This window comes from Rhea americana, unplaced genomic scaffold (assembly GCF_003343005.1).
Source record: "Rhea americana isolate MKP2758 unplaced genomic scaffold, rheAme1 scaffold_297, whole genome shotgun sequence".
Lineage (NCBI taxonomy): Eukaryota > Metazoa > Chordata > Aves > Rheiformes > Rheidae > Rhea > Rhea americana.
Window position 1 is genome coordinate 510,493 of NW_028186420.1, and position 26,704 is coordinate 537,196.

Below are 26,704 nucleotides of genomic sequence, written 5' to 3' on the forward strand. Positions count from 1 at the left end.
TTGGGTTGCAATTCGAACAGGCAAGCGTTTGGGTTTTTGCTCCTCCCAAGACACAGAGCTGTGGCTTTGGTTATAACACAAAGCCAGGCTGTTGCTAGTAACGCTTTCTGTTTACATTCCACATTCCAGAAAGTCCTGTGCTCTGGCCTGCCCCAGCAATGCCACCGCTTGGCAGCGCGCTCTGCCATGCTGGGAACATTTTCCAAGCACCTCTTTTTCATCAGGACCTAGACAGGATGCAAATGCACCAYTAACCACCTCAGCAAGAACCGAACCTCAAAACTGTGGCAGGGAAAGCAGGGCTGCAGGAGGGCCCAGCAGCCCGGGTGCACTGCCTCGCAATGCCCAAGAAGATGAAGGTAACCACGGTTTGGCTCTCTTTAGTCATATTACATCGCTGGTAGATATTGTTATTAAAAAATGCATTTGCTAGGAAGGGGAGGTACAAAGACAGCTTCACTCGCTTCTAAAACACACCCTGCTTATCCCCACTGTGCACACTGAAATGCTCCCTGCTCCTTTTCCTGGGAGGTTTAGCATCTCCTGAGGAAGAACCACCAGGAGAAGCATATTTGAAATGACCGGGAGGTGGGGAACGGCACAGGAGGGACCATCAGAGCCAGGGCCGGAGCAGAGCCGGTCGTGCTCCCCCAGGCGTGCTGGGCGCTGCCGGCACCCCTGGGCCTGGGGAGGCCGCAGAGCAAGGGAGCAGCCGCTCGTCACGGGAAAACACACTCCCGAGAGAAAAGCTCCTCTCCTTGGAGAAGTCGCGGCAGAACCGAGAGCCAGAGACGGCGCCGGAGAGGCCTGCCGGCCCCCGGCAGACACAACCACCCAGGCGCTGCGCACGGGCCGCCCCTCCCGCCGGCCCCGGCCGGAGCTCTGCAGCGGCTCCCGCGCTTCGTCTCCCGGCGGAGTCACGGCGGCGCCGCGGGGCACGCCGGGACTCGTAGTCGCGCTCCTGCCACGCCGGGCCCGGGGCCTCCGGACCGCGCGGGGCACCGGGCGCGAGGCGAGAGCCGGCGGCCGCGCCGCGGCCCGCGCCGCCCCTCGGCCCGACGACGGGACTGCACGTCCCGGCGGCCGCCGCGGGGTATTGTGGGGATCGTAGTCGGCGCCGGCGGGGCGCTCCCGCCCGCAGAGCGGTTCCGGCGCGGCGCCGCGCACTACATTTCCCGTCAGGCGGCGGGGCTGGCCTGGGCCTCCTTGGCGGAGACATTTGCGAGCCGAGTGTCTCCAAGATGGCGGCTTGGGGAAGGAGGCGCGCTGGCCCCGGCAGCACCAACAGCGGCGGCGGCCGGGAGAGGTGAGCCGGGGCCGGGGCGGAGGCCGCGGCGGAGGCCGGGCGGCGAGGGAACGGGCCGCGGCTCCCCGGGGCTCCCCGCGACCCCCGAGCAAGGGCGGGGGGCGCCGCGCCGCGCCGCGCGGGAGGGAGGCGGCGGCGCTGAGGGGAAGGTCAGGGCGGCCCGCGCGGGGCCGCGGCGGTGGGGCCGGGGTGGAGGGGGGCCAGCCCCGGGGAGGCTCCTTCCGCGGCTGGTTTTTTTGGGTTTTCCGGCCGCCCCGCCAGGGTGACCTGGCTCCCCGGCGGCGGCGGCGGCCGCTCCGCGCGGGCTCCCCCGAGGCGCCTTTCGGGCACCGGCCTCGCCGCCGCCGGGAGGCGGGAGCAGCCAGGAGGCGCGGGAGCTGCCCGCGCAGCGGCTGTGGGAGTTGGGTCCTCCCAAAGGCAGGAAAAGGAGAGGAATCTTGTTGAGCCGCTCTAAAATCCGAGTGCGCAGTTCTGTGTCTGCTCAAAATCTGTAGTTAATTCCTCTATTTCCTTACGCTGTCCTGTTTTGCCGTGGGGCTGACTAATGTAACCAGAAGCTTCTGAAAGCAGCTGCAATTTTATGGAGAGCAGAAATTTCTTTTTGTTCTGCTGCTTTACCCAGAGACTKTGATTTCCCTGATAGCTTTTTTGTTGTGTTTTTTGCTTCATTTTGCTCCCTTGCGGTATTTCAAGAGTATCGCTCTTTGGTCTTGCTGAATCTATGCCGCCAAGGAGAGGTGCAAGTAGCGCTTAAAATCCCGGTGCCAGTGTGAAATGCAGGAATGCTGTCTGTGTTCAGGAAATTTTGAAGTAATTGAATTGGAAGAGCTGATGGAATTACTGCATCAGTGTGGCTTATATAAACAACTAAGAATACCAGGGAGCTCAGTGGCATAGTAGTAAAAGTGTCTGCACCCAGTGCTGGCATCTGCCCCAGAACTAAACACATGAAGAGCCTTCATGTGGCAGACCTGCACACYATTCCTCCCAATAGGAATGAAGAAAAGTATGAAAAAGAGTACTTAACTTCAGTGAAAATCATCCTACCAGGATGAAAATTCATGCAGACTTAAAAATAAGTTGTTGCTGTGTAACTTAATCTGTGAACTATACAATAATCTAGCTGTAATTTAAAGTATTTTTTAGCTGTGATACATCTTCATTTTATGATCAAAAACACTTACTCACAAACATGAGTTACCTGTCTCACTGACCTTCACTGTATATTAGCTTTCCTTTTACAATGAGAAGTATGTAAGTAAGGATAGATGTGACACAGCAAGACATTAGCTGATCTGTGACTATGACACACCGTTGGCCGGTGCCTCGGAGTCCCTATCGGAAGATGCTTGTTCTGTTAGGTGTYGTGCCATGTGAGCCTAGCACAAGATCGTACTTCAGATGAGCGTCAGGTGGCGTCACTCAGGTAGTACTCATTCCTCGCAGTTGCGAAGATGGGCATGAGTGGGCCTCAATCAGCGTCTACTCCTAAATCATACCTACCGATCTTGTTTGGCTGCTGGCAATGCAGGTTGTGTAAAAGGCAAAGCTGACAGAGCGCTGTCATCAAATGATGACATATGCTTTTTATATAGCAAGTACAGTTTTCTTACACTGAACAGGATTCTTGTCCTTCAAACTGAATATATTGATCCAGCTTTCTCATAAATGAGTTGCTTCAGGGTATTTTTGTATTTGTCAGCCAGCTAGTCTGAAAGGCATCTGTGTTGGGAGGTAATGTCAGGAGACTTGGTAGTGAATAAAATACTGTCTGCTATTAGACTAGACTAACTCATTAAAAAAAAAGTCCAGCAACTATATCTGTGGAGACTGCATGCTTTTTTTGGGTGACTTTATTGAAAAAATAGGATTCTGTAATTGGTTGAAAAGTAGTTTTCTGACCAGGAGTAAGTGTAAAGATGTTAATTTCAAAGTATATTGGCTGTGAACTCCAGTTTACTCTCTGGTGGTGAAATAATAAGGTTAAAAAGAACTCAAAGCACTGAAAAGAACCCACTAAATACTTGGGTTTTTTTTCCTTCATTCTGGATAGACTCTTTAATGGAGACTGTCTAAAGGGAATTGTTAATCTGTAGACCAAAACAACTTTTTATACAGAACAGACGCTGAATTGTACTTGGAGTTTGTGTATAAAATTCAGCACAATGACCACCAGAACACAAAACAGAATGCCGCTTGTTCCCTGGGGAGATGTTCTAACAAACTCCAGAAAGAACAGCTTTAATGTCATAACCACTAACCTATACTGGCTTCTCTGCACCCTTAAAGATCTCTCCTTTCATTACCTGTACTGCTCAGATTTCTGGTAATCTGTTTGCTTAGAGCAATGATTGACCTGTTTCCATTAGCCTGGCTAATCATTAGTTCACTTAAAATTGACACCTCGCTTTGCTCAGGTGGCTGGTGTTTTCTGTTATGGCCTGGTTATTTTTTCCTTAGTAGGTGTTGTCTTCATTTGCCAAGGCTATTTGAAGATCTCACCTATGTTTTCCCGTTCTTTTTTTTTCCCATGTATATTTAGGTGCACCTTTTGATTGGAAATCTTGTTTTATGCTATGCTTTTTTTTCCACTTTTTTCCTCTACTTTAATGTGCATTCACGGACTTTTGAGAACAGCCTTCTGAAAGCTGTAGACTCAACAGTAGTGGCCAATGGCCTGAGAATAGAGGGGTTCAATAGAGAAACAACAGCCAGATATTTTAGCTTGGATCTGTAGCACTTCCTGTATACCATATCATGGAGCTTTCCTGAGTGGAAAAAAATAAATTTGTGTTGAATTAGACTTTGAGGTGGAGTATTTCCACTGGAAATTAAAGCCAGGCCACAACTCATTTTTCATGATGAAATTAAATGAAATTTTGAGGAGRATTTATGTGGGGGAGGGAAGCTTAGTCTGTTACGGTGTTTGAGTTCATGTTGCCCAGACTTTCTGAACTTACTCAAGCTTAGCTGAGAGGCTAATAATGACTCTAGACAGTGTGCTTTGACCATCTGTAATGTGCCTCTTCTGTAACCATTCACACAACCAGCCTYGAGTCCCTGGTTGTATTGCTAAACTAGATGTTATGTGTGTGCGCTGCGTGTGACAGACTTCTGGGGTCACAGGCATTACCTATCACACTACTGCAAGGCTTTCCTCCTCTTAAGTACAAATCAAACGGGTCTGTCTTAGTCGATAGTTCAACTGAATGTCTCTCTGGTGCTCTGAGCATTTCTATTGTCCAGGACTTAACATGTGGGGCCTTTTGTTTTGTTTTTTTTTAACAGAGGGGTTCAAAGCCCCCCCCTCCCCCTTTTTTTTTTTTTTTTTTTTTACTTAGGACTGTACTGGTGCTTGATGCCTCTGTGCAGGTAGAGGTTGTTTTTAATTGTGATTCTGGGCATTTTGCAGAATTCAAATAGTTGGAGGATTTGAAATCCTAGCCAAAAGTACATCTGGTAGTTTGAGGAACACCATCAGGCTAAAGGCAACACACTTGTGAGGCTCAGTCTTTCTCCCTTCCGGGTGGGCAGTGGGAAGATGCTGAGATTTATTCCAGGACATTGGCATGTGCCCTGTTTTCAGCAGACTGTTCCTTTGTTTCTCCCTTTGCCTGTTGACACCTGGCAAAACTTAGTCTTTTCACACTGCCTGGCATTGTGCCTTTTATTATCCCCCCTCAGAAGGGCATTTCTTTCTTCATCCGTAGAGGTTGCCCGATTGAAACTTTCATTCAGCCAGACAGGCTGGTGTTTGAAAGAACAGCTAGAAGACCCCCTTCGAATTGGAGGCAGAGAAACAGAGCTGCTTTGAGGCTTGTAGCTGGGGAAACTGCTGAAGTTTCCATTGTTCAGCCGGCTGCAGTATCCTTCTCTTGGTGCTCTCCGATATTCCCATGTTAGGAAGATATTCCAGATGTAATTTGAAACTTGCCCTGTGGCTAGGACAGACACTTCTGTCCCTCCTGTTGGTCATAGCTCTGTTAACTGAGTCCTTACTTATAATCTTGGCATTACCAAATTTTACATTAGTGATTTTAAATGAATTTTGTTTTGATTTATATATCTACTTATATAAATAGTTGAGCGTACTGCCACATTTCACYGTGTGTGCAGCTGGCATCAGGAATGAGGCATTTGAAGAGTTCTCAAGAATGGGATGCATGAAGCTGCAGCAGAGTAAACTATTTAGTGGAAATTCCAAACTGTTCTTGTAGAATAGTTGTACAACTTTTTTTTTTTTGCAAGTGTTTTTTGGGAGAGGGTCAAGGATTACCATAGCCACCTTCTTGTGGCAGGGGAAAGTGGGTCTTGGAAAATTATTTGACTGAATAGTGTTAATGCCTGTTTTTTTGTGGATTCTGGTCTGTCTAGGAAATAGCACACTGGACTTCTGAACATGTGTCAGTATTTTACGACTTCTGGAACTAGAGTATCTCTGACAGGGGCTATTTACTGTGCTTTTAAGTGAAATGGAGTTTATGTAAAATTAGCAGTACTTCACAACTGGTGGATGCCAGCTCGGAATTTATTTGCATAGTTCTGCCTTTTTATTTGTCATTGCTGGGAAGGGTGGGGGGGGGGCAAGTTCCAAAAGGCAAACTCCATGGTCTCTATGGTTAGAGCAAATCCAATTGCTTTGACTGGATTTGTTCATGTGCAACTGTTCAGTTGAAAGGCTGTGTCAGGAGAAATTGTGTTCGTGGGTTTTCATAGTTGAAGTCCTCAATCGTACTCTGCACCCTGAGATGGTCTAAAACCTTCTGAAGCCTGTTTTCAGAAGTCTGCATCTCAGCTGCATCTCTTTCTGTGTCGTCTTCAAACAACTCTGCTTTCTGCTTCCCTTCCTCCAAGAGCAGACGCTTCTTGGATGGAAATATATGATAAACTCCACTTCCTTTTACAGAGCAGAGGCTTTCTGACCTGCCAGTCCTGCTTGTATTAGTGTTTCTTCATGTGTCCTACTGTTCAAACAGCTAATTTTTCATTCCTTATCCTTTATTTTGGGGGCTGTCCATTTTGCCAGCTGCAGCTCGAGCACTCTGACAGATTTAGTCCCCTAATAAAGGACTTAGTTTGAAGAGACAGCACAGTTTGGGGGCTGGGCTCTACCRAAGAAGAAGCTTTTGTGCATTTAGTTCACAGGTGAAAAATGTTTTAAGTTATGCTTGTTTTGGCTTGGAAGGATTGTGCTTCAAATTCAATTTTTATAAAGCCCCAGAGCCTGGCAGAGCCCAAGGCTCCGGGAAAGACGGACAGTAGGATCTCTAGCCAATGTCTGGAGACATCACATGTAATGTAGTTACCTCACTTAAGTTTCCAGAGAGAGATGCCCAGCTGCTCAAGGCTCTTCTGCAGGCAGGGAGAAATGAATTTATTTCCTCCTTATTTTCCCACTGACCATAGAGAGATCCTAGGATGACTGGACTGTCATGTTCTTCCTAAGCCTCAGACAAGTTCATGGTTATGCAAGTTGAATTTGGTTTCTAATTCTGTTTTGCAGAGCCACAGTGTGTGGCTCTAGGAGTTACAGGAAACTAAGCACTGTTGAATCTTCTCTCAACTTGAAAAATGCTACTTTAAAGGAAATAATAATTTTATCTGGAGGGCTGTGTTAAACTGGAAGCTGACCCAGTGCTGAAAATGCCTTTCAGCAATAGTTTTTCACTGAAGTCATTATGGCTTAGTAAGTAGTTTCATGTAGTCATTGGTGTTGTTTTACAGAGCTCCCTTAAGTCTCAGCATGTCTTATGAAATGAAACTGGAATTCTTGATTTGGCTGCAGCTGCATCTGGTCTGGTCAAGAAAAAATCCTTGGCAGAAACCATTACCAGCTGTCTCCTTAGCACACTAGTGCAACATCTGATTAATGAATTCTGTGTGTAATGCTTAGTTGTGTTTAAAAAAAATACAGTACTGTGTTAAATCTGAAAGGATGGCACTTGTATAAAATTTTTTCTTTAAGTATTTGCCAATTCACTGCTGAACACCAGAGCCCATGACATCCTGTGCTGAAAGGGTTAATCGTGTACACGATCCATCCTTCAGTTGGAAAGGTTGCCTTGAAAATCAAGGTGAAGAGTCTTACTCAAATTTCCTAACAATGTTTGACAAGGTGGTGGCTTTAAACGAGCCTCTAGCATACACGGCCTTCGGTGGATTTCTATTTCTCCTTCTACTTGTGAACAGACCAAAGGGGAAATGTACTGCAAAGAACCTCATAACTGGCTTGTAAGTGGAGTTTTCCTTGTAGGTTTATATAAATACCAGCCAGATTTTTATAGAAAYTTCTTATTATTCAGCTTTGGGAGAGATTGGTGCATCTTAGTTCCTGCTGTTTGATGTGTTTGCCACTATTCACAAAAGCAGCTACTTCTGGCACTGACTTGTAATTTAACAATATTCTTGATTACAGATGGCCACTGCATGATACCCTTTACTGTGTGAACAAAGCTGCATGTTAAGGGTAATACCTGGTAACGCAGCAGCTCATGAAAGCGTATTTTCTCTCCCTTATTTTCCAGTGCATGTACACAAGTACCGTTGTATTAATGGAGCAAAAAGTGCTAGTTTCATTTTTTTATTTTAGCAGTCTCTTGCCTCCTAATATCAGGAGGGTCTTAATGCTGTTGGCATGAGGCTGTTTTGTCTGCTGTGATTAGGTCAAATATGTGTGCAATTTGTTCTCCTTCTGCTAGAGGAATCTGCCAGATATTTTTATCCTTGCAAAGCCACGTGTTCAGTTTTGCTCTGGTTAAGCACAAATATGTCAGAAATAGCAAAATACCCGCCTTCTAAACTGGAGAAGTAACTGTGTTCTAATGGATAGTTTTTACTCTTTCTCAGTACAGGTAAACRGTCATAATCCTTTTTTTCTAGCTATAACTAGTTGTAATGGCCTGCTACAAGAAGGTGATGCTTGCTCTGCATGAGGAGGATGGGGAGAAGCTGGAAATTGATGTGGTTTTTAGGTAGCTGAAAGCTGATACTCAGACGGGGGGTGTACAAGTCTGTTGTGGATTGCCTGTCAGCAGGGAGCTACTGTAAAGCAAACTTTTTTATTTTGATTGCTAAAACCTATTTTGATTAAAAACTTTCCTTTCTTGCTTGCTGTCCCCTAGTTCAGCAGAGAGAGCGAACCATTCTGTAACAAATTGAGTGCTCTGCTACCTTTCTCATCTTCACTTGCAGCAGTTTTTCTCTGCCATCCTCGTAGGCTGGATTTGACATAGAAGACTAAATAGCAAGCTGCATAGAGGGCGAAGAGGTGGTTATTGTGGAGAGAAAGCAAATGCGTTTGAAGGTGCTTTCTCTCAAATGTCCAATGCAACTTGCCCTTTCAATGAATGAGCTGTTAGTCTTAGTTTTTATTTAAAAACTCCTTGAGTCTCTGTGGTTCATTCATTCATCCAGTGTGGTCACCGAGGTGTGATGTTTACAGCATCTCTAGAGCAGCTACTTGGGGATTGGTGTGAGGAACCATTTTAGGAAAACTGAGCTGATCACAAGATCCTGTTTTTTCAATGTTCTTAGTTTCTGCAAGCTAGGAAAATTTAACAAGAGGTAAGCTGCTTCATTTTAGGATGACTGTTTTTACATAAAAAGCATAATTAGCTGATGTGAAATGAATCTGGAYTTGTAAAAGCTGCTTGTTGTTAAACAGAGGCTGAGTGACCTTGAGGGGCTGCCCTGACTTCAGTCATTTTTTTTTCCTTCATGCTCTTATAACTGGGTTGATGGAGAGTCTGTCTTTAAACTCTGTAGGTCTAATCCTGTGTTTCCTGTTAACAGGGTCACCTTGTCCTCCACGGACTGTTACATCGTGCACGAGATCTACAATGGAGAGAATGCTCAGGACCAGTTTGAGTACGAGCTGGAGCAGGCCCTGGAAGCACAGTACAAATACATAGTGATAGAGCCCACTCGCATTGGTGATGAGACAGCCCGCTGGATCACTGTCGGGAACTGCCTGCACAAGACGGCTGTGTTAGCGGGCACCACCTGTCTCTTCACCCCTTTGGCACTTCCAGTAGATTATTCCCACTACATCTCGCTGCCTGCTGGTGTGCTGAGCATGGCTTGCTGCACCCTTTATGGTATCTCCTGGCAATTTGATCCTTGCTGCAAGTACCAAGTAGAGTATGATGCCTATAAACTTTCCCGCCTGCCCCTGCATACGCTCACCTCCTCCACTCCAGTGGTGCTGGTGAGGAAGGACGACCTGCACAGAAAGAGACTGCATAACACGATAGCACTCGCTGCCCTGGTGTACTGTGTAAAGAAGATCTATGAACTCTACGCTGTATGATTTCAGCAGGGAAGAGAGAAACCCGCAAAGACAAGTGTATTAAGACTCCCACAGTAACATTTTGTTTTTCTTCTTTGAGAAGCAGCAGAGAGTGGAGACTGGGAAGGAGTTGGTTTAATAGAGCTGTTATTTTTAAAATAACACATCACAGGTGCACCAAGGTTTTTCAGTTCTTCGTTACACTTAAAATGTGGATATGCGGTGACGTGAGAGAGCTGTATGTTAGGCCATGGGAGTCTAATCCAGCAGTGGAATGTCTGCGAGAGAAAGCAAGCTATATAAAGAAAGGGGGGGGGGGAGGGATAAGGGTTTTTTTTTTTTTTGAAAACATTTAAGTATATTGTTTAATTGTATTACACAGAACCAGCCAGAAGCTATCATTGACCATTAAAGGATGAGAATTTCAAATACTTTTGCATTTTCTTTACTGTTAACATAGTTCCTTTTTATAGTGTGCTTCCAGGGGACAGAGGTGTCAGTCTTCCCTCTGAGAACCTGTGTGGTGATAGTTACATACTTGGACGCACATACAGACCTGCTGCTGCTCTTGTCYGCTGCACATGGCAGCAGTGCCCGTGTCACTTCACAGCCGTCTGGTGAAGGGATGGCTGCAGAGCAGGGCCTTTCCTCTTGCTTGACTAGCTGTTTTTGGAAGAGGCAATACTAGTTCCCCCACTGTTTGTGTCTTTCAGTAATTTCTTAAGTGTTGAGGCTTGGGGCTAAAGGTGTCCAAATTCTGTGCTGTCCTGCCACCTCCAACTGTTACTTCTTTTAACAGTGGAAATAACACCGTTTCCAACTGCAGTCAAACACATTCTGCCCAGTTACTGTACTGGAGCGCTCCAGTGAGATGTGCTGTACCACGTGCAGTGAGGCCTCGGAGGGGAGAGTCCGGCTCACCTGTGTGCTTTGTCACCGGAGCTGGCACTYGGACAGCCGTGCCCTGACTCTGCGATTCCGTGGGCCTTGCTTGGAAGGCTAAACTTCGGGAGCTGCCTGCTGCTGCTGCTGCGGGAGGCATCCCAGGGTCTGCATGATTCTATCTTGTAGCTGTGTTATAATCTGAAACTTTAGAATTCAGTCTTGTGTGGGAATTCATCTTTTAGCTCAAAATTGTCAAAATCATCTTTTTTGCAGAGAAACTGTTTACTGTTTTGCAAGATGTGACAGTTGAGTTTTTGAAGACTGCTCTCTAATCTGTTCRTACCAGATGGAAAATAGGTGTGGTGTGCATTTAGAAGGGCAGTTTGGCACAGCTTCAAGGGTCTGATCCGAATAATACAAGAGCAAAGGCCTGTAATACAAACTGCCTGCATACAGGTGTACTACTTGCTTAAATGGTAGTTGCAATCTGACCTCCGCAGCTGAAGCACTGACCTTGGAGGGAGTCTCATGAGGTCAGAAACCAAATTCAGTTCTATCTTTATCTTTTCAAATTGCAACAGCAGGCAGTAAGAGCTCCCTCTCCCCTCCCGATTGCAGCAGGGTTCTCTAGTTGAAGGCTGCAACTTCTGTTTTTTCTGCTGATGAAGCTTTTATGTTCGCAGCACACACATCCCAGCTGGGTGCGTACTGGGCAAATGGCGTTTGCTAGGAATTCTGAACAAGTGCGTTTACCACCTTCACGCTTCTGCTTCTGAGCAGGCACGTGGGCTGGAGGGAGTTCCTGTGACACCAAGGCTCTGTTAGGTGGCAATGGCCCTGGTTAAAGCCCTTGCCTTTTTGCTGGTACAATGGCTAAGTTACCTCCCTCTAAGGTTAAAAGAAGCCAGGATCCAGAGTGGCTCTATTTATAGCGACGATGTACAGTTGCCTTGGCGGAGTATAGGGGAAGAAATGCAGCTACTTCATCTTTCTGCAGTCAGCCTGAGGCTTCTGGAGAGGGAGCTTTTCAAGCCCTGATGCTGCTCGTTTCTAAAGTCCTATCTTCTGGATGAATTTAAACTAGAGGCAGATCTGCCTTAGCTAATGTGTATTCTATTGCTGCAGAAGACCCTAGAATATTTGTCTTGCACAGGAGTCATTCCTCTGCCTTTTTTTTTTTTTTTTTTTTTAAGTGGAGAAAAACTGTTAGGACTAATAGCTCCTTTTCTTCACCAAACCTCTGTGGTCCTGACATTTAATTGTCTGATTTTCCATTGCCCAGAATGGTCAGTATGACATGAAGGACTTAGCCTTAGTTGGCTGCCTAAGAGCATGGCTTACATCAAGGGCTCTGGAGTTAAAAGTGAGTGTGAGCTGCTTTGGGCATTGCAGGAGGAAAGATGAACAGGCAACCTGGCTGCCACAACAGGTAGGTCTGTTTAAAAGCACAACTTTCCTCCCATCCTGAGGGAGAGAGGAGGTTTGTGTGGGGGCGGGGGGTTCTGAGAAACATCAGCGAGCGACAGTCTAGGTAACAGGCCTGGTGACATCCTGGTTGTTGAGATGTCAGTGCTGTAATGATGCAAACGTGACATGGGAGAACGAGGGGGGCAGAAGTCTTAATGGTTGCACGTTTCACCGCATCAGGTTGGACGGCTGCTGTACGCCAGGCTTTGGGGTCCCTTACTGCCTTCCGCTGTAGGTGGCTGTTGGGTTACAGTGGCTTGGGCCAAGCCTCCTTTGCAAGAGCCCTGCACACCTCGCTGCCCTGGTAGGGAGGCACGCTGAGACGCGGTGGCCCCCTCCTCTGGTCACAGGGGGGGACGTGCTTTCAAGGGGGAGCGTGTGCAATCTCAGCATCTCTGGCTTGGAGCTGTAGTTCAAACAGTAACTCCCCTATGTGTAATTTTTTTCCTCAGGCCTGATGGGTTACACCCGGCCAACACCCTCAATGGTAATTCCAGAAGTGCGAAGTGGCCACTTGGGCCTTCCTGAGCAACCTTGATTTGAAATGCTGCAAGCTGGAGCAGTTGGCCAAGGCTAGCAGGAACTACTGTATTTCACTAAAAAAAAAAAAAAAAAAAATCAAGGACTGGGCATGTGAAAAGAAAAGCACAGCTAACAAATGCAGAAACTCTTCTTGGGGAGAAAAGGTAATGCCTTGTATTCGGGTCTTAATAGCAAAAAAGATCCCAGCCTTTAGCACATACATCTGAAAGCTTCAACTATCTGTAACTTCAACTCTAGGCCTTTCCATAACAAAACTGCAACCTCAGCCATAGTGATAATGGTGGTTTATGTCTTACCCGAGCAGAACTAGGATCATTAAACCTGGGCTGGCAATCATTTGTGCTGAAATTCTGCAGTTGGTCAGGAAGAGGCTTTTTGAGGGGAAAAAGTCCTTATAACCCTGCACATCTGCAACACATTCTTCAGTGTGATTAATCCTGTGTGTGAATTCACACTGTCTACTATAAACTAGCAGATCATATAGAGGGGGCTGGGATGAGTATGTTTGCAAATATTGCTGGTAGAGAACACCTTGCAGGAATGTATKTAAAAAAAGAAAAAGAGAAAAAAAGGGAAACCTGCTTTCCCTTTCCATTAACTGCTGTGAGGAGTTAAATACAACAAAGGATGCATTACATGGCAATATAATTTATTTGTCATCAGATACGTGCTAATAGGCAGGACACACAGGGCAGTACACATGCAGAATGCTGGTAAGTGCATGGAGGTGGCAGCAGGGATCTAGACCTTAGTTCCTAGGTTTTATTTACATTAAAAATAATAAAATCTGTCTTTTCTGAACAAACTGCAGTAATTGTGGAGCTATTCCCAGTGTTGCTAGTTGCCTTCACACTGTGAGTTGTCTGGGGATCAGACTAGGCAGGATGCAAGCCTTCTTTCTTGCTTTGGAGGGAAAAAAGCCTTACTTAGCACAAGAACAAGAGGAAGGATGAAAGTGGAATATGGCACTGCCTGGACCCTTAGTGCTGAAGCCTGTGATACCTGGACAAGCAGGTATCCTTCCCCCTACCAGATGTGGTAGTAGCAGATCTTAATCAGCATCTGTGATTGCTTTAAAACAGGTGAGAACTAAGGGTCTGTCTTACATAGTGTCTATCTATAGCACACAGATGCTCCTCTTGCCTGGCATCTCAAGAACCACACCTGCTCTGTGCTCTAGGCCTGCAGGTGGGACAGACGTACTGTCAGCTGTACAGTACTTACACTCGACAGTGTACCTTGCTATGCTGTGGGYGGTTTAAAATCTTCTCAGTGCCTTCCCTGCATTAATTTGTGCTGGGGATTAATACTGTACCATAAAGTGGTACGGAGTCAAAAGKCCCTGTACTTCAGTGAGGCATGATTCAGATACATCAGATCATTTCCAAGTAAAACTTGCATTCTGCATCTGTTACTTTTTTTGAAATGGCACCAGACTTAACTTCAGCTTAACATACCAGATGATTTGGCATGTTAACAAGCAGAAGCTCTGTGAAGCTTTCAACTCCAAGCAATGTGTCCTGGATCAAATTGGAGGGAGTGGGAAGAAGACAGTAATCACGAGAGCAGCCAGCTGAGCACTGTATTTCACAGGGGCCACAGAGAGGGGAAAGCTAAGATCTGCTGGCATGTAGGCAAACCAGGTGGTTTTTATTAGTAGCAGGCCATAAAGCTGAGTGTGCCTGGAGTGAGATAAAGTAAGGTGCTGTCTTCCATGTGGGCCTCCCCTGCTGTGAAGCATGTTCTCTTGAGTTACCCTCCCCTGCTGTTCCAAGCATCCTCCTTTAGGTGAGGTCTAGGTGCTGCCTTCTGGCACACAGGCCTACCCAGATGTGGGGAAGGCAGCCTCCCACTCTCCACGCAATGGTAAGTCGCAGCATTTCAATAAATGTTTCCTGTAGGAGCACCTCCACTGATGTCCCAGCCAAGCTGCAGGATTAGCTTCTCCCTACAGTCACCGCTCAAGCAGGCTGAGCTTTAAGAGTCCTTTGCTTTTCTCTCCTTTTTCGCTCTAGATGCCATTAAGGTGAAGAAGAGTCTGGGGAAGAGGTTTCGCAGGTAGACAGCCAAGGAGGGCGTTAGGCCAGCTACAAGTACTTCCTTCTTCTTCTGCCCCACTGCACTGAGAACCACCTGAGCAACCTCTGCAGCTGTCTGGCCTTCGGCGGTGTTCTTGTCCGTAACTGCCAAAGCAAAGCCACGTAAGCACCAACAGCAGCGGGTAAGTCCATGTATAAATACCTTTCCTAAGGAAACTCTGCTCCAACTATATGTGGTTGTTTATATGGTTCTGGATTTTAAAGCAGTTGTATGTAGGAGCATAGGTCAGTATGATCCATGATTGTGCTAGAAACCAGTATACGCTCCTCTGATACGCAGGCTGTSGCTCTGCAAGCCTTGTGCTCTACCTTAGGAGCTAAAGCTCAGAGCTGAATGCTCCGGTATGTTCTTCTAGTTATGACCATCAATTCCAAATGTATGATTTGGTGATTGATGTTAGTGAGAGGAGAAAAGACACACCCTTCCTCTGTCATCCTGCTCAGCTGAAATTACCCATTGATAGTTGGAATTTTTCTCCTCTTCCCTCTCAAACCTAGCATCTCTCCTAGGATGTGTATGTTGCAGGTTAAGAGACTTCTGTAGGCTGGAGGGTACACAGCTGTTCCTCAGAGAAAATGTGTGCTATAAAATACCCTGAAGTCTTAACAATTCCAAATTAGTTCCTGTCTACGAAGGCTCAGTTTGGGGGGTTACTCTTCTTACCCGGCATCTAAAGTTGTCTTTCAATACTTTAGGGCTAACCCATGTCTCCACAAAAGGTCACATGTTGCAGTTCAGACATCTTGGTGAAGAAGAKGTACTTTAGTTAAGTTTATAGTTTAGTTATACAAATGATATACAGAATCATATCTCACCTCCATAGCGAGATCCATCTGCTCTTACAGCATTGAGAGAAAGGTTTGTTTGAATGTATCCAGGGCTTATAACAGTCACATCAATGTCATACTGCTCCACCTCTGCTCGCAGGCAATCAAAGAAGGCCTGGGTAGCATGCTTAGAGGCAGCATCTGGAAAACAAGGAAAGGGCTCTGTACTGAGGAGAAGGAGCAGGGTTGAGGGAAGCTTCTTCCCTGAATGCATTTGTCCCTAAAACGAAGCCACTTCTCAGCAAGAACACAGCAGCTGTTTTCCAACTTCTAGTTGTTTTTAGTGAATGGCAACAACAGGTAGTGGGAGTGAGAGGCAATTTAGGAAGGCAAAATGAAAATACCCAAGTTGGAAACTGGCTAGGATCCTGAGCTTAGTATCTCAGCCATGCCAAAGCACTACAGAGCGAACCCAAGCTGCTTCCCACGCATGATAAAGGAGACAGGAAGTCTGGCTCCAGAAGCATTCCAGAAGACCAGCTGGGGCTGGGGGAATATGATGCTCAGTGCAGGGAGGCAGGGCTGACACTCGCTGCTGAGCACCCTGCTAGCCTACGTGCACTGAGCGTTACAGACTGGCAGAGCAGGTTCAGAGCCTGCCCGCGCACAAGTCAAAACCTGATCACACAAGCCTGCAGGAGCAGAGTTGTGTGGCCTAGGGCAGGATTTACCCCTTCTAAATGGCTGAGCAATTCTTTTCCTTGCTCCCTTTCCACATATGCTTGGTTGCTGCCACTGTGACTGTGCCACCAGCTCAGGGTGGCTGCAAGGTTGGCACCAGCACACTGAGCTGCAAGGCAAGAGCTTGGCTCCATGTTGTCAGACATGCCCTGCTTTGGTTGCTGTGCAGGTGCTCTGAAACCTCTTCAGAACAGAGTTCTTTGTGTGGTCMTATCTGCGAGCAAAGACGGCCCAGACTTTCCAGCTGCCTTTATTTGACATTCAGGCTCTCATTATGCTCTATCACTTTTATGCCATCCCCACTGTACCCTTCCATTTTTCTGTTTATTTTCAATGATTTACCATTGCTGGTAGGCCAAACACGCTCAGTTTTCAGACCAAAATTCTAAGCAAGGGCCACACTCTCTATTCCCTTTCTCTGTCCCCTAATAACTTGAGGACAGGGCTAAGATTTTTGTACGTGAGAATACCTTCCTCACTGGCTGTCAGGGGTTTATGACCACACCAAGAATGATGCACAGCTCTGCCTTTCCCACATGCTGCCAGCCCTGGGGAGCGACAGATGGAAATACTAGCCAAGTGTTCATTCAGTCCAGTGCCCCAAACTTGTCTTCCCCATCTTCTGTGGAGGTACTTACATGCTGATCTGAAAGGAATGCTTATTTTGCCTTGAATGCTGCTGATGGCCACAATGTGGCCTTGTCTCCTCTTGATCATGGAGGGGAGAAGTGCTAGCAAGAGACAGAAAAGACGCATTCAGGATAACAGTCCAGCCATTGCTGAATCGATGCTTTCAAAGCAGTGCTTCAAAGAAGCCCGAAGCCCGTGAGAAGATTCTCATTCAGCGTGGGGGTTAGGCAGAGGGACAACACACACGATGCCCCTCACTGAGGCTGCAGTCTAACTGGGACACGCACGTATCTGGAGGCAATAGCCAATGTGCTCAGGACTTGTGTGGTCCTTGCTTTATGCCAGTGAGGCCACACAAAGGCCGTTACAGCCATTACGGTCTCCCACAGGTATAGTCAGCACAACTTGCTCTTTTCTGCCACCAGTTCATGTAGCTGGCACCCTCCAGGCTGAACTTTCTACACAACCAAGGAGGCCTCCTAGGAAAGCTACAGTTTCACCTACAATCCAGACTGCACTCTCTCGGGTTTTATCAGCGCAGACAGGCAGACAAACCAGGTGTCTCTCCATAAGCTCCCACGAGATTAGAGTCGGGAGGTGTTTTAAACAAGGTTTCATCTCTTATCAGGTACTTCAGTGCAGTCATGTCCAAGCATCCTCTAGGCCTGCCCATAAAACAAAGCTCTCCTCCCCTTTTATACTGTATTATTCCAAATGTAATTAGAGTCAGAAATTAAGTTGTGCTTAGTCGTGTTGGCCAGCAGAAGGTATCAGCCAAATCCACTTGCCCCYAGTAATCCTGATCACAGATACCTTTGGTGAGGGCTACAGGACCAAAGTAATTTGTTTCCATCACTTTCTTGTCCACATCCAGTCCTGTGTCCACAATTGTGCCTCGGTAACTGATCCCTGCGTTGTTGATCAGTATGTCCACGTGACCTAAGTACTTCAGGATCTCTTCAGCAGCATTTAGGACCGCTCTAGTGTCTGAGAGGTCGAAGACCACAGTGTGAGGTTTGTGTTTCTGTGAATAAACAAAAGTTAGCAAAAGGCCAGTTCTAGATGTGCTGTGATGCTGACAGAACTGTGACTTAGAGCAGAGATGGGATTTTGCACCTCTGGGAGCATAGGCAGGGCCATCCAGACCTTGTTTGATTAGAGTGCAGCAGTTACCTGATTAAAAAATATGTGATAGGAGCAGGCTGTGCTCTGGTCTTTCTTCCTCCTGTAGCCTGCTCCTTATAGCAGAGGCTAGGAAAGAGGCAAGTCAGATCCACCTCAGATACTAAAGTTTGCTATTGCTTCATTAAAGAAAATGCATCTGATGTAGTCAAAAACTTAACTCATGCATCTCCTTCAGAAGCCAGCACTACCTTTCTTATATACTGTCATCAGAACTAGACATCAAAAATAAAGGCTAAGATAAGCAAGGTCACTCTTTCAGATGCAAAGGATGTCTGAGGACTCTGCACTCTCATATGCACATATTTCCTTTATAAGACAAAGGTAGTTTTTCAGCTGGTTTATTTTTGTATGGTTTCTGCAAGGCCTGACATGTCAATTCAGTGTACTCCCACAGCAATATCTACTGCTAACTACAAAGTTGCATCTTTCCTATTGCTCAACTCTGCCAGAACAACCCACCAGCAATTCTGTATCTTCTATAATAACATGAGCAGAAATCCCAGATGCATGAGACAACAAGCCTTTCCCTCTCCCACACTCACGTTCTTTTGGTGATTGGTCGTGGCAGAAAGCTCCTGTACCAGGTCTTTGAGTTTCTCGCTGTCTCTGCCACACAGCACCAGCTTGGAGCCAGCTGCATGGAAAGCTTTTGCACATTCTTTGGAGGAAGCAAGGAAGAGAGAAAAGCAGACATTTGAATGCCAGACACACACAGCAGATCCACATCATATCTAGTGGTAGGCTTAAAAAAAAAAAGCTTGTTTTTTAATCTAGCAAGTGTCTAGGGTTGGCCTTATTATCCCTGAGTAGTAGGCTGAGTTACAGTGAAGTCACAGCAAGTTACGATTTTCCAGTGACTCTGACAGACACGTGACAATGGTGAGGCAGCTCTTGTGTTCATGGTTACTATGCTGGTTGTGCAGTTACTGTGCTGCTCACACATACTCCCTCCTCAGCTGGTTAAATCTGCCTGTGCCTCTTGGTCTTTGACCACATGCTTTTTTAAGTGGAACCACTGTTATCTTGCATATGTCATTTAATATAGTGGGGGTCTGGTCTTAAGGGTTTCAGTAAACACCTRCTTCATCAAGGTGATCTATATCAAGAGAAGTCAGAAGAATGGATGCTGTGATATTGTCCTCCTTTCAGTGCTACCAGCGGCTGAAGCAATCTCATGTTCTTCTAAACTACTCTGATCTAGTGAAACAAATTCCTTATTCGTGCAAGAGACTACAGCAAGATGGTAACAAAGGGTGCGGAAGAACACACAGTAATCAGAGGTCCTCTAGAATATTAATAACTGGGAATGGGAGGAATAGCATAGACCTTGCCAATGAGTCAGTAAGGGAGGAAACTTCACTGCACAGTGGTGGAGATCTAAACTGAGGCATTAGCAGTCTGGGTTTCAATCCTGGTTTAGTTTTCATGAGACAAGAATAAAAACAGTGGGAAGAAACACTCAACAATGCACAGCATTTCATCTGCCTGGTGCTTCACAGCAGGAAGGTTTCTCCTGAGATACTAATTCCACCCCTTCTGGACATGAAACACTAATTCTTTTACTGTTCCCAGCTCTTTGGTTCTGACAGGTAGAGAGGACCATTTCATCTCCTTTGGCCATTCAGCTATTGAACACCACTGTCCTCAAGGACAAACTCACATGCAACGACAGCATCATTTTTTTTCTATAAATGTACTCATCCTAATGAAAGGCCTTGATAGCAGAGAGCACTTTGTCTTCTCTTCAAGAAGCTTTTAAAGCAATTATAGAAAGCAGAATTAGAAAACATCCACCTATGCAAAGAATAAAAATGTATTTGGAAAAAAATACTGGATTACTCACTGGCTCTTGCTATTAATATTACCAAGAGTCTGAATTTAAAATCGAGGGATTTGTATCACAAGAGGAAAGGCAGTATAACTTGGGGGTGAGAGGTAGAAATAAGAAGTGGGGAAAAAAAAGGCAGGGTATCTGGAAATATAGCAGCAAACATGAATTCAAGACAGCAGTCCTGTCTGGGAAGCCTTAGAGAAACAATCTGACTTCCTGACTTTTCCAGGACTTAGAAAAAAGATGCCTGACAGCACAGGACTTTTTACTTGCTTTGATGAGCTCCAGTTTATCCAGAATGGTTAAAATTAGTCTCAACTTTTGTTGGAGGGTTTGTTTTGTTTTTACATCAAAATTTGCACTGGGAGTGGTTATAACTGATAAGGTTGCACAAGGTACCTCTCTTCAAAATTCAAAAGAATGAGCACTTTCTGGTCATTATTGCTTTATTCCAACAGGTCTCTCTTCTGCATCCCTTTTYTTCTTCTGTCTACAGCAGCTTTCTGCTGCCCTTCAACACCTACCTTTTCCCAGGCCAGAAGTAGCCCCAGTGACCACCACCACCGCTTCCCGAAGGTAAGCTCGCATCCGCATCCACTGCAGCAGCCGGAAGAGGGTGAAGATTCCCAAGCTGCCAAAAAGCAGTGGGATGATGACTGTGGTTGTGAGATCCATGAGCTTCCCTTTCTGAACAGTCTTCCTAGAACAACAAGATCAAAGCAAACAGAGCATTTCACCACCAAAAAACTTAGCAGAGGCTTGAAAACTAGGGAAATACTGCTTTAAAGAAGTCTCACCAGATTTAAAATTAGCACAACCCTCTTTCCCACCCACTGCCTTAGACTCTCAGACCACCAATAAACCAAATTCCATACAGAGGCATCTTCAACAGATTTCCTCAATCCTTCATTTAGACTTACAAAAATTCACATCAGTATCCAATTTTAAGCATTTAAATGCTATTCTGAACATCCCAGCAGGACATTTGGCAGTGTATCTTGTCAAGTGCTGTGTGACAAACATAGCTTCAGAGATACTGTTTCCAGATGCTCTTCCATTTTGCTTTAGACTTGTTCTCTAGCACAAGATGTATTTTGAATGAAAGCTCTTCAGAGATAGGAAATGTCTATACATGTCCATGATTCTATTAAAACTTCTTACATTTCTCTAAAACTGCAATTACGGCAGTATCTAAGTGCCAGAGACCAGTTACTGTATGTTATCCTAGACAGATATAACCCACTGTAAAATCTGGGGGCTCAGAATAAGCTTTCCTTCTGCACACATTATTTGCTTAATGTGAGGAAAGACACTGGAGTTTGAAGTGCAGATTTCAACACCTATTATCAGAGACACATTATCTGATTTAAATTAACCACGTCCCATATAGTAGGCTAAAGCCTACATTCATGATCTTTACCTTTATGCTAGCATAAACTGCACAGATTGTTAAAAGCATGAGAACTTGTGTTCTAAAATACTGAAATTAAATCTGTGAACGAAACTCAAGCTATAGGTATCTACAAGACCTAACTTACCCTGGAACTGGATTCTGATTCCAATGCATAGCCCTAATCTTCTAGCTAAGCCTTGCCTTCAGCAGAGAAGTTTATGTTACAACCTATTACATGGCCAAAGAGTAAGCGATACTTCTGCTGTAAATAGGGTCACTAAGTTTTCCCACTCTATACCCTCAGGCTTTTATGCTCAATGTCACAGTGAAGCAAAGCCAGTTATAACCTCTTCCTGGAATCTATACATCTTTTGGGTCACATACAAAGCCAAACCCCAGTATTAGCATCTTTTCCCTGTTTTACAGATAGTTTGAACACTGATAGATAAGTCTTTACCAGGAAGATATTGGCAGGGTCTGGGCATACAACTCAATATTTTAAACAAAAGGATAGCATGATAAGAACAAAACAAGGAGGTAACTAATAATGCTAGGCCATAATTCAACGTTACTAAGTAATACTCAGCTTGTATGGAGCAGAAGGGATGATAGCACTACAACCTCCAGGACAGAGCTGGTTTGGAAAGATGCCAGGGTCTCCCAGATTTCCATCACGGGTTTGAACAGAAGTCCTCAAGCAGCTGGTCAGTGAATAAGCTAGCTGAACCATTAGCGAATGGTAAAAGAAAGTATTTCTGAAGGCGTAGCTAGAACACAATAAAACACCATGTAAAGATAGCTGAGGTAGCTCTAAATAAGCTTGACTAGGTCTAAAAACAAAACTGTAGAGCTAGTATATAGCTCTGCCAAAGCTACTGTGGTGCTTTCTGCTCCTGAGCTAACTCAAGTATCTCTGCAAAAGTACTCTATTGTGTAATAACTGTGCATGATTCTGACAGACATCCAGGCCTCAAGGTCCCCCAGGCATGGGCAGCATGCCCAAAGTAGGGGAGCAGAAACTCAGGAGGAGGATTAAACTTAAGTCTGTTGCAAAGTAGCACAGGAGCATAATACACAGCTGGTCAGATCAGCATCTTACTCTTCCACCTCTTTGTGCAAAAGGTCTCCTAATTTATAGCAGAGGATTAGTATAGTTGATTTAATATATAAGAAGAGTACATATTACCCCTAAAACAATTCTAGGGAAAGACATACAGCCACTGGCTGCCTTCAGGCTGGATAAGCAGGAGGTGCTCCTTACTGGTTCATGCTCAGCTAGTCATAAAATGCAGCTGCCTACTTTATGTTGTCCTTCTTTGCCCTCAAAGGTCTGAGATTCAGAAGACAAGGTGGGTGGCAAGGACCACAGGCATTGATAGTGACCCAGCATGTCTTAGAGAACATTCTTCTTCAGCTCCTATATAGGACCTTTCATCACTTCCAAAGTGAGAGCCAATGGGTAGAATGTCACTTGATTTATGACCCCATGTTGAAGCTGAGCCACTTTAAAAATCTGGCCCTGAAAACCTTTGCCTCCAATTCCCGTAAAACGAAGATGACTGTGTAAAGCAGATGAAGAAGTAACTGTGAAGAGGGAACTTTTCTGACCCCTCTTCTAACTAAACCACACTAGGAGGTGGGAGTGATTCCCATACTTTTGTTAGAGAATGTTCTTTCAAGCTCCTTGGCAAAAATAAAAGTAGAATTTGCAAGTGCTGAACTCTCCACCACACAGGCTGGTGGAAAAGAGCCCCCAAGCCTACCAACTTAAAAGCTACATGTGTTTTTTGTCATGTAGCATCCATTGCTCATCAGTATGAACCAGTTACGCCTGCTTAACTTTGCCAACATGCTAATTCATTTTATTCTTTAATCATGTTACTTATTATTCATCTACTTTCTAAACAAAGAAGCTCTGCCTTTAATCCTTTTTCATTTGGCAATCTTTCCAAGCCTCTTATGATTTTTCTGTCTCTTTTTTGTTGTCCTATATGATATACAGGACCAGGGCAAGTAAGCTAATCTCTACCTGAAGGTTGCTGCCAGCCATAAACACAGTCAGCAACAGAAACCTGCCTTTGCAACTTCCAGGCTAGAATTTGAATCAACAGGTATCACCCTTTGACGTAAGAGGGGGAGAGATAGAAGGAGGGGAAGAGAAAGACTAGATTAAGGGGAGCAAGTGAGAGAAGAGGTAATGGATCAGAGATACAGGTCCTTTGAATTTAGGTCATATAGTAACAGATACCTGCCAAGGAAGGTACGGAAATGACTCAGTAAAAAGAGCCTCAGAACAATGAAAATTCTAGTTTAGTCAAGCTTGAAATACTAGGACAAAGAGCAAAGATGAACTGTCTGAACGTAACTGTTTGGGAAAGTTGAAAGAATTGCTGCAGCACTTCACACCTAATGCAACAAGTTTTCATTTGATTCATGGACCAGCTTACATCACAAGGATGTGAGAGTACTCCTGGGATGTAAGACCCAGGAGTCCTTATTTTAGTTTGTAAAATAGAACAAGCCTAAGAAAAAGCCATTGAAAATTAAATATGGAAGGGAATGCCAGCAGGACATGGAAATAAGCTCAGAGCATACTGCAGTACATTCAACAATATCCATTTCACAGAGCCCCATACTGGGCAACTGATACAACCAGGCGACAATTATACTCAGTTCAGTTTTCAGGATTATTTATTGGTGGAAAGGCCAAAGGAAAGAATTGCCGCAACTTGAAGCAGAATGAAATAGACCACTGATAAAAAGGACTTGACTCACAATAACAAAAATGGTAAGTCACAAAACAAAAGCTGGCAGAAGATGATCAGAAGCACAGAACCCAGCTTAAGACTGATAATGTTCTGAAGTAGCTAAAGGCATCTCAGGACAGATAGGGCCATGGCACGTTAAAGACAAGAGGGGGCAAAAAAGATCCACAGCTAATTCAAGATGAACTGGATATCCTCAGACATCCTGCTCAAAGCTCTAAGACCCCTCTAACACCTCTGTCCCGAGACTTGGCTCTACATACTGAAAAAAGCATGGATCTGTTACATCATATCTGTATCATATCGTTATCTGACAGATAATGTTTATAATGCCAAAGGGAAGCCACTGCTCATTATTGGCTCAAATAAACACCTGTAATTTTCAGTTTCCCATCCCAAAAGGCAGGATTAGGGTGTAAGAGAACTGAAATGAGAATATTGATAATTTAAAATAAGTTGTATCTATACACATGCCCATTAAAAAAAAATCCCTTAAAACAAAAACCAGTATTATCCTGTAAAAAACAGGAGAATATTTCAGAAGGAACAAGGAGTTTAGTTAATAAGCTCAAGAACACACTAAAGGTAGCAAAGATTACCTCAAGTCCTAAAAAGATACTACAAACATGGTAAGTTTCCCTAAACACCACCTATTTTCCTTTAGCTTCAGCCACCTAGAAAAACATTGTTCTTTAAATGACAAATGGCAGCAACTGGGAGGCTATTTTCAGAAAGGAAAAGGTGTCATTTAGAAGATGGAGAAAAAGAGAAAGAAAAAAGATTTTTTTCTAAGGAAGCATTTGTCCAGAAGCACAGCAGCTCTAAGCTTTAAGCTACTAACTTTACTCTGAAGAAAGCACAATATCCTACCTTTGAAAAGAACTCACTTGCCAGTGACTCTGTGAGCTGGTGTCTCCCTCTGGTCTTTTAGCACAGGACAGACCTCACTTAAATTAGGAAATGGCAGCAGTCCAAGCAAATACACTCAGTCCAATGCTGGCACAGAGTGCAAGAACTGCCTCTAAAAACAAACCTCAGGAACAGAGTCTGTGACCTTTGAAATGTGGGGGTAACTTAACCCCTCCAGATTAAAAAGGATAGATGTGAATTCCATGATACAAAATGTTTGATGATCATTTGATTATTTCTAGTAGTAACCAAATAATTTCTAGTACTGAATCTAGAGCATCTATAAAGACCAAAAGTAGACTTTATGCACTTTGGATAAAAAAAGACAACCTACGAATCAGTTGTGATTGCTCTATTAAGATTTTACTTAGTTTTGGAACACATTCTAATTTTATCTTAAAATAGATATCATGCTAATTAAATACTTTTTTATTTCTTTCCATACGGGTTTTGAGAACTTTGAGCACAAGTGAACTGACAAATGAGTCTCTCACACTCTGCATCAAAACTTGGTATTAACTGAGGAAATGAGCATTTGCTCCAGCACACCAGACTCACTAAACCGTTTCTGACAGAGAGAAGAATGAGAATTACTTGCATTTTATATCAGCTGAACAGTTTTACCAACCCAGCTGCTTTGGAAAGAAATTGAAATCAAACTTAGAGACATCTACAGCAGAAAAAGAAAAGTAATATAGTATTTTCTATTAAATCAGTAATTTATATAAGCAAACAGAAAATCTGCTGACAATTTATCTGATACACAAGGTCCCCACAAATGCTAAGTTAAACATCAAAAAAATCATTCAAAATCTAATGAGAAAACAATACAGGCTCTACAGTGATTACTCATTCAACAATTACACTACTGAAATGCTAGTTTGCACTTACATAACCAGCATTCATTCCAAACTTCATGAACAATAAAGTGATGTCAAAAATAGSCTGAGATCATTAGAAACCACTGAATCGCCTAAGAAAAACCTTATTAGCTGAACAAAGCTCCTCATTACAACTATTTCAAATGGAAAATGGGGAAGGGATTTAGGAGAAAGAACCCAGCTGGGATTCTGCCACCAAATGATGGCCAGCTCCATTACGAAGAATGACACAGTAGCGCTAAGGACCAGCAGCAGTCAGGACACGAGGCTGGTAAGTTTTCACTGTATGCAGCTGCCAACAGTGAACAAGGGTTTGAGATTTGTTGGTGGGTTTTTTATTATTATTAATAWAAATATCGATTATAGTGTTTTTCCAGTGCAATTTGAACAAGCTGGCCATCTCGCAGGCATGTCATAAGACTCTGCCTGAGGAAAAAAACACTGTGTTTGAATAGTCACTTAAAAACATCAGGTTTAAGATTTTACCGTTATGCAAAGCAACAGTCTCGCAGGGGGAGGGGGAGAAAAGCAAAAACAAACAAACAAAAAACGTTTTCAGCACCCAAAAGTGCTTCACCCAAGAGTGAAGCTGAGAAATTACTTTCGCATAAAACTTTCTGCCGCTTTTTATTCAGTGCCGTGTATTTCCACTCAAAATGCGCTTGGGCACAAGCGAGGATAAACCGCGCCGGTCGCCGGGCCCCCTGCGCGCAGCGTTTTGCTGGCAGTCGCCCGAAGCACCCCGGGAAACAAGCGCTGCTTTCACGTCCCTCGATTYTTTTCCAGCGTTCCCAACACCTGCTGCAGCGGTGAAACGCTGACAGGGAGCCCCCGGCCCCCGCCGGGCCGCTCCGCCCGCCCCGGCCCAGCCCGGCCGCGGCGCCGACGGGCCCTACCTGCCCGCCGCCGTCACCATGGTCACCGCCGGAAGTGCGACGGCCTCCGCGCATGCGCCGCTGCGGGGGGCGGGGCCTTGGCGCCAGCGTCCAATGACAGGCCGCTTCTGCGCGGCGC

General features: G+C 44.9%; 2 protein-coding genes across 5 annotated transcripts; one reads left to right on the top strand and one right to left on the bottom strand.

Moving 5' to 3' along the window:
• Window positions 1-1,198: 1,198 nt before the first annotated feature.
• On the top strand, window positions 1,199-9,910 carry TMEM11 (transmembrane protein 11). Its single transcript, XM_085309374.1, has 2 exons — window positions 1,199-1,306; window positions 9,098-9,910. The coding sequence occupies exons 1-2, from the start codon at window positions 1,242-1,244 to the stop codon at window positions 9,612-9,614; spliced, it is 582 nt and encodes a 193-aa protein (XP_085165500.1). The 5' UTR covers window positions 1,199-1,241; the 3' UTR covers window positions 9,615-9,910.
• A 3,210-nt stretch (window positions 9,911-13,120) lies between these two features.
• Window positions 13,121-26,618, bottom strand: DHRS7B (dehydrogenase/reductase 7B). 4 transcript variants are annotated; one of them, XM_085309375.1, is made up of 8 exons: window positions 26,587-26,609; window positions 21,723-21,902; window positions 20,267-20,442; window positions 18,454-18,569; window positions 17,540-17,750; window positions 16,735-16,827; window positions 15,404-15,556; window positions 13,121-14,671 (listed from the first exon to the last, which is right to left on the bottom strand). In XM_085309375.1, exons 1-8 carry the CDS (start codon window positions 26,604-26,606, stop codon window positions 14,466-14,468), a joined length of 1,155 nt encoding a protein of 384 aa, XP_085165501.1. In that variant the 5' UTR covers window positions 26,607-26,609; the 3' UTR covers window positions 13,121-14,465. The 4 variants fall into 4 exon arrangements, with proteins under 4 accessions (XP_085165501.1, XP_085165502.1, XP_085165505.1 ...); XM_085309376.1 differs by lacking the exon at window positions 26,587-26,609 and adding an exon at window positions 22,397-22,499; XM_085309379.1 differs by lacking the exon at window positions 21,723-21,902 and having other exon boundaries at window positions 26,587-26,618.
• Between the last annotated feature and the right edge of the window lie 86 nt (window positions 26,619-26,704).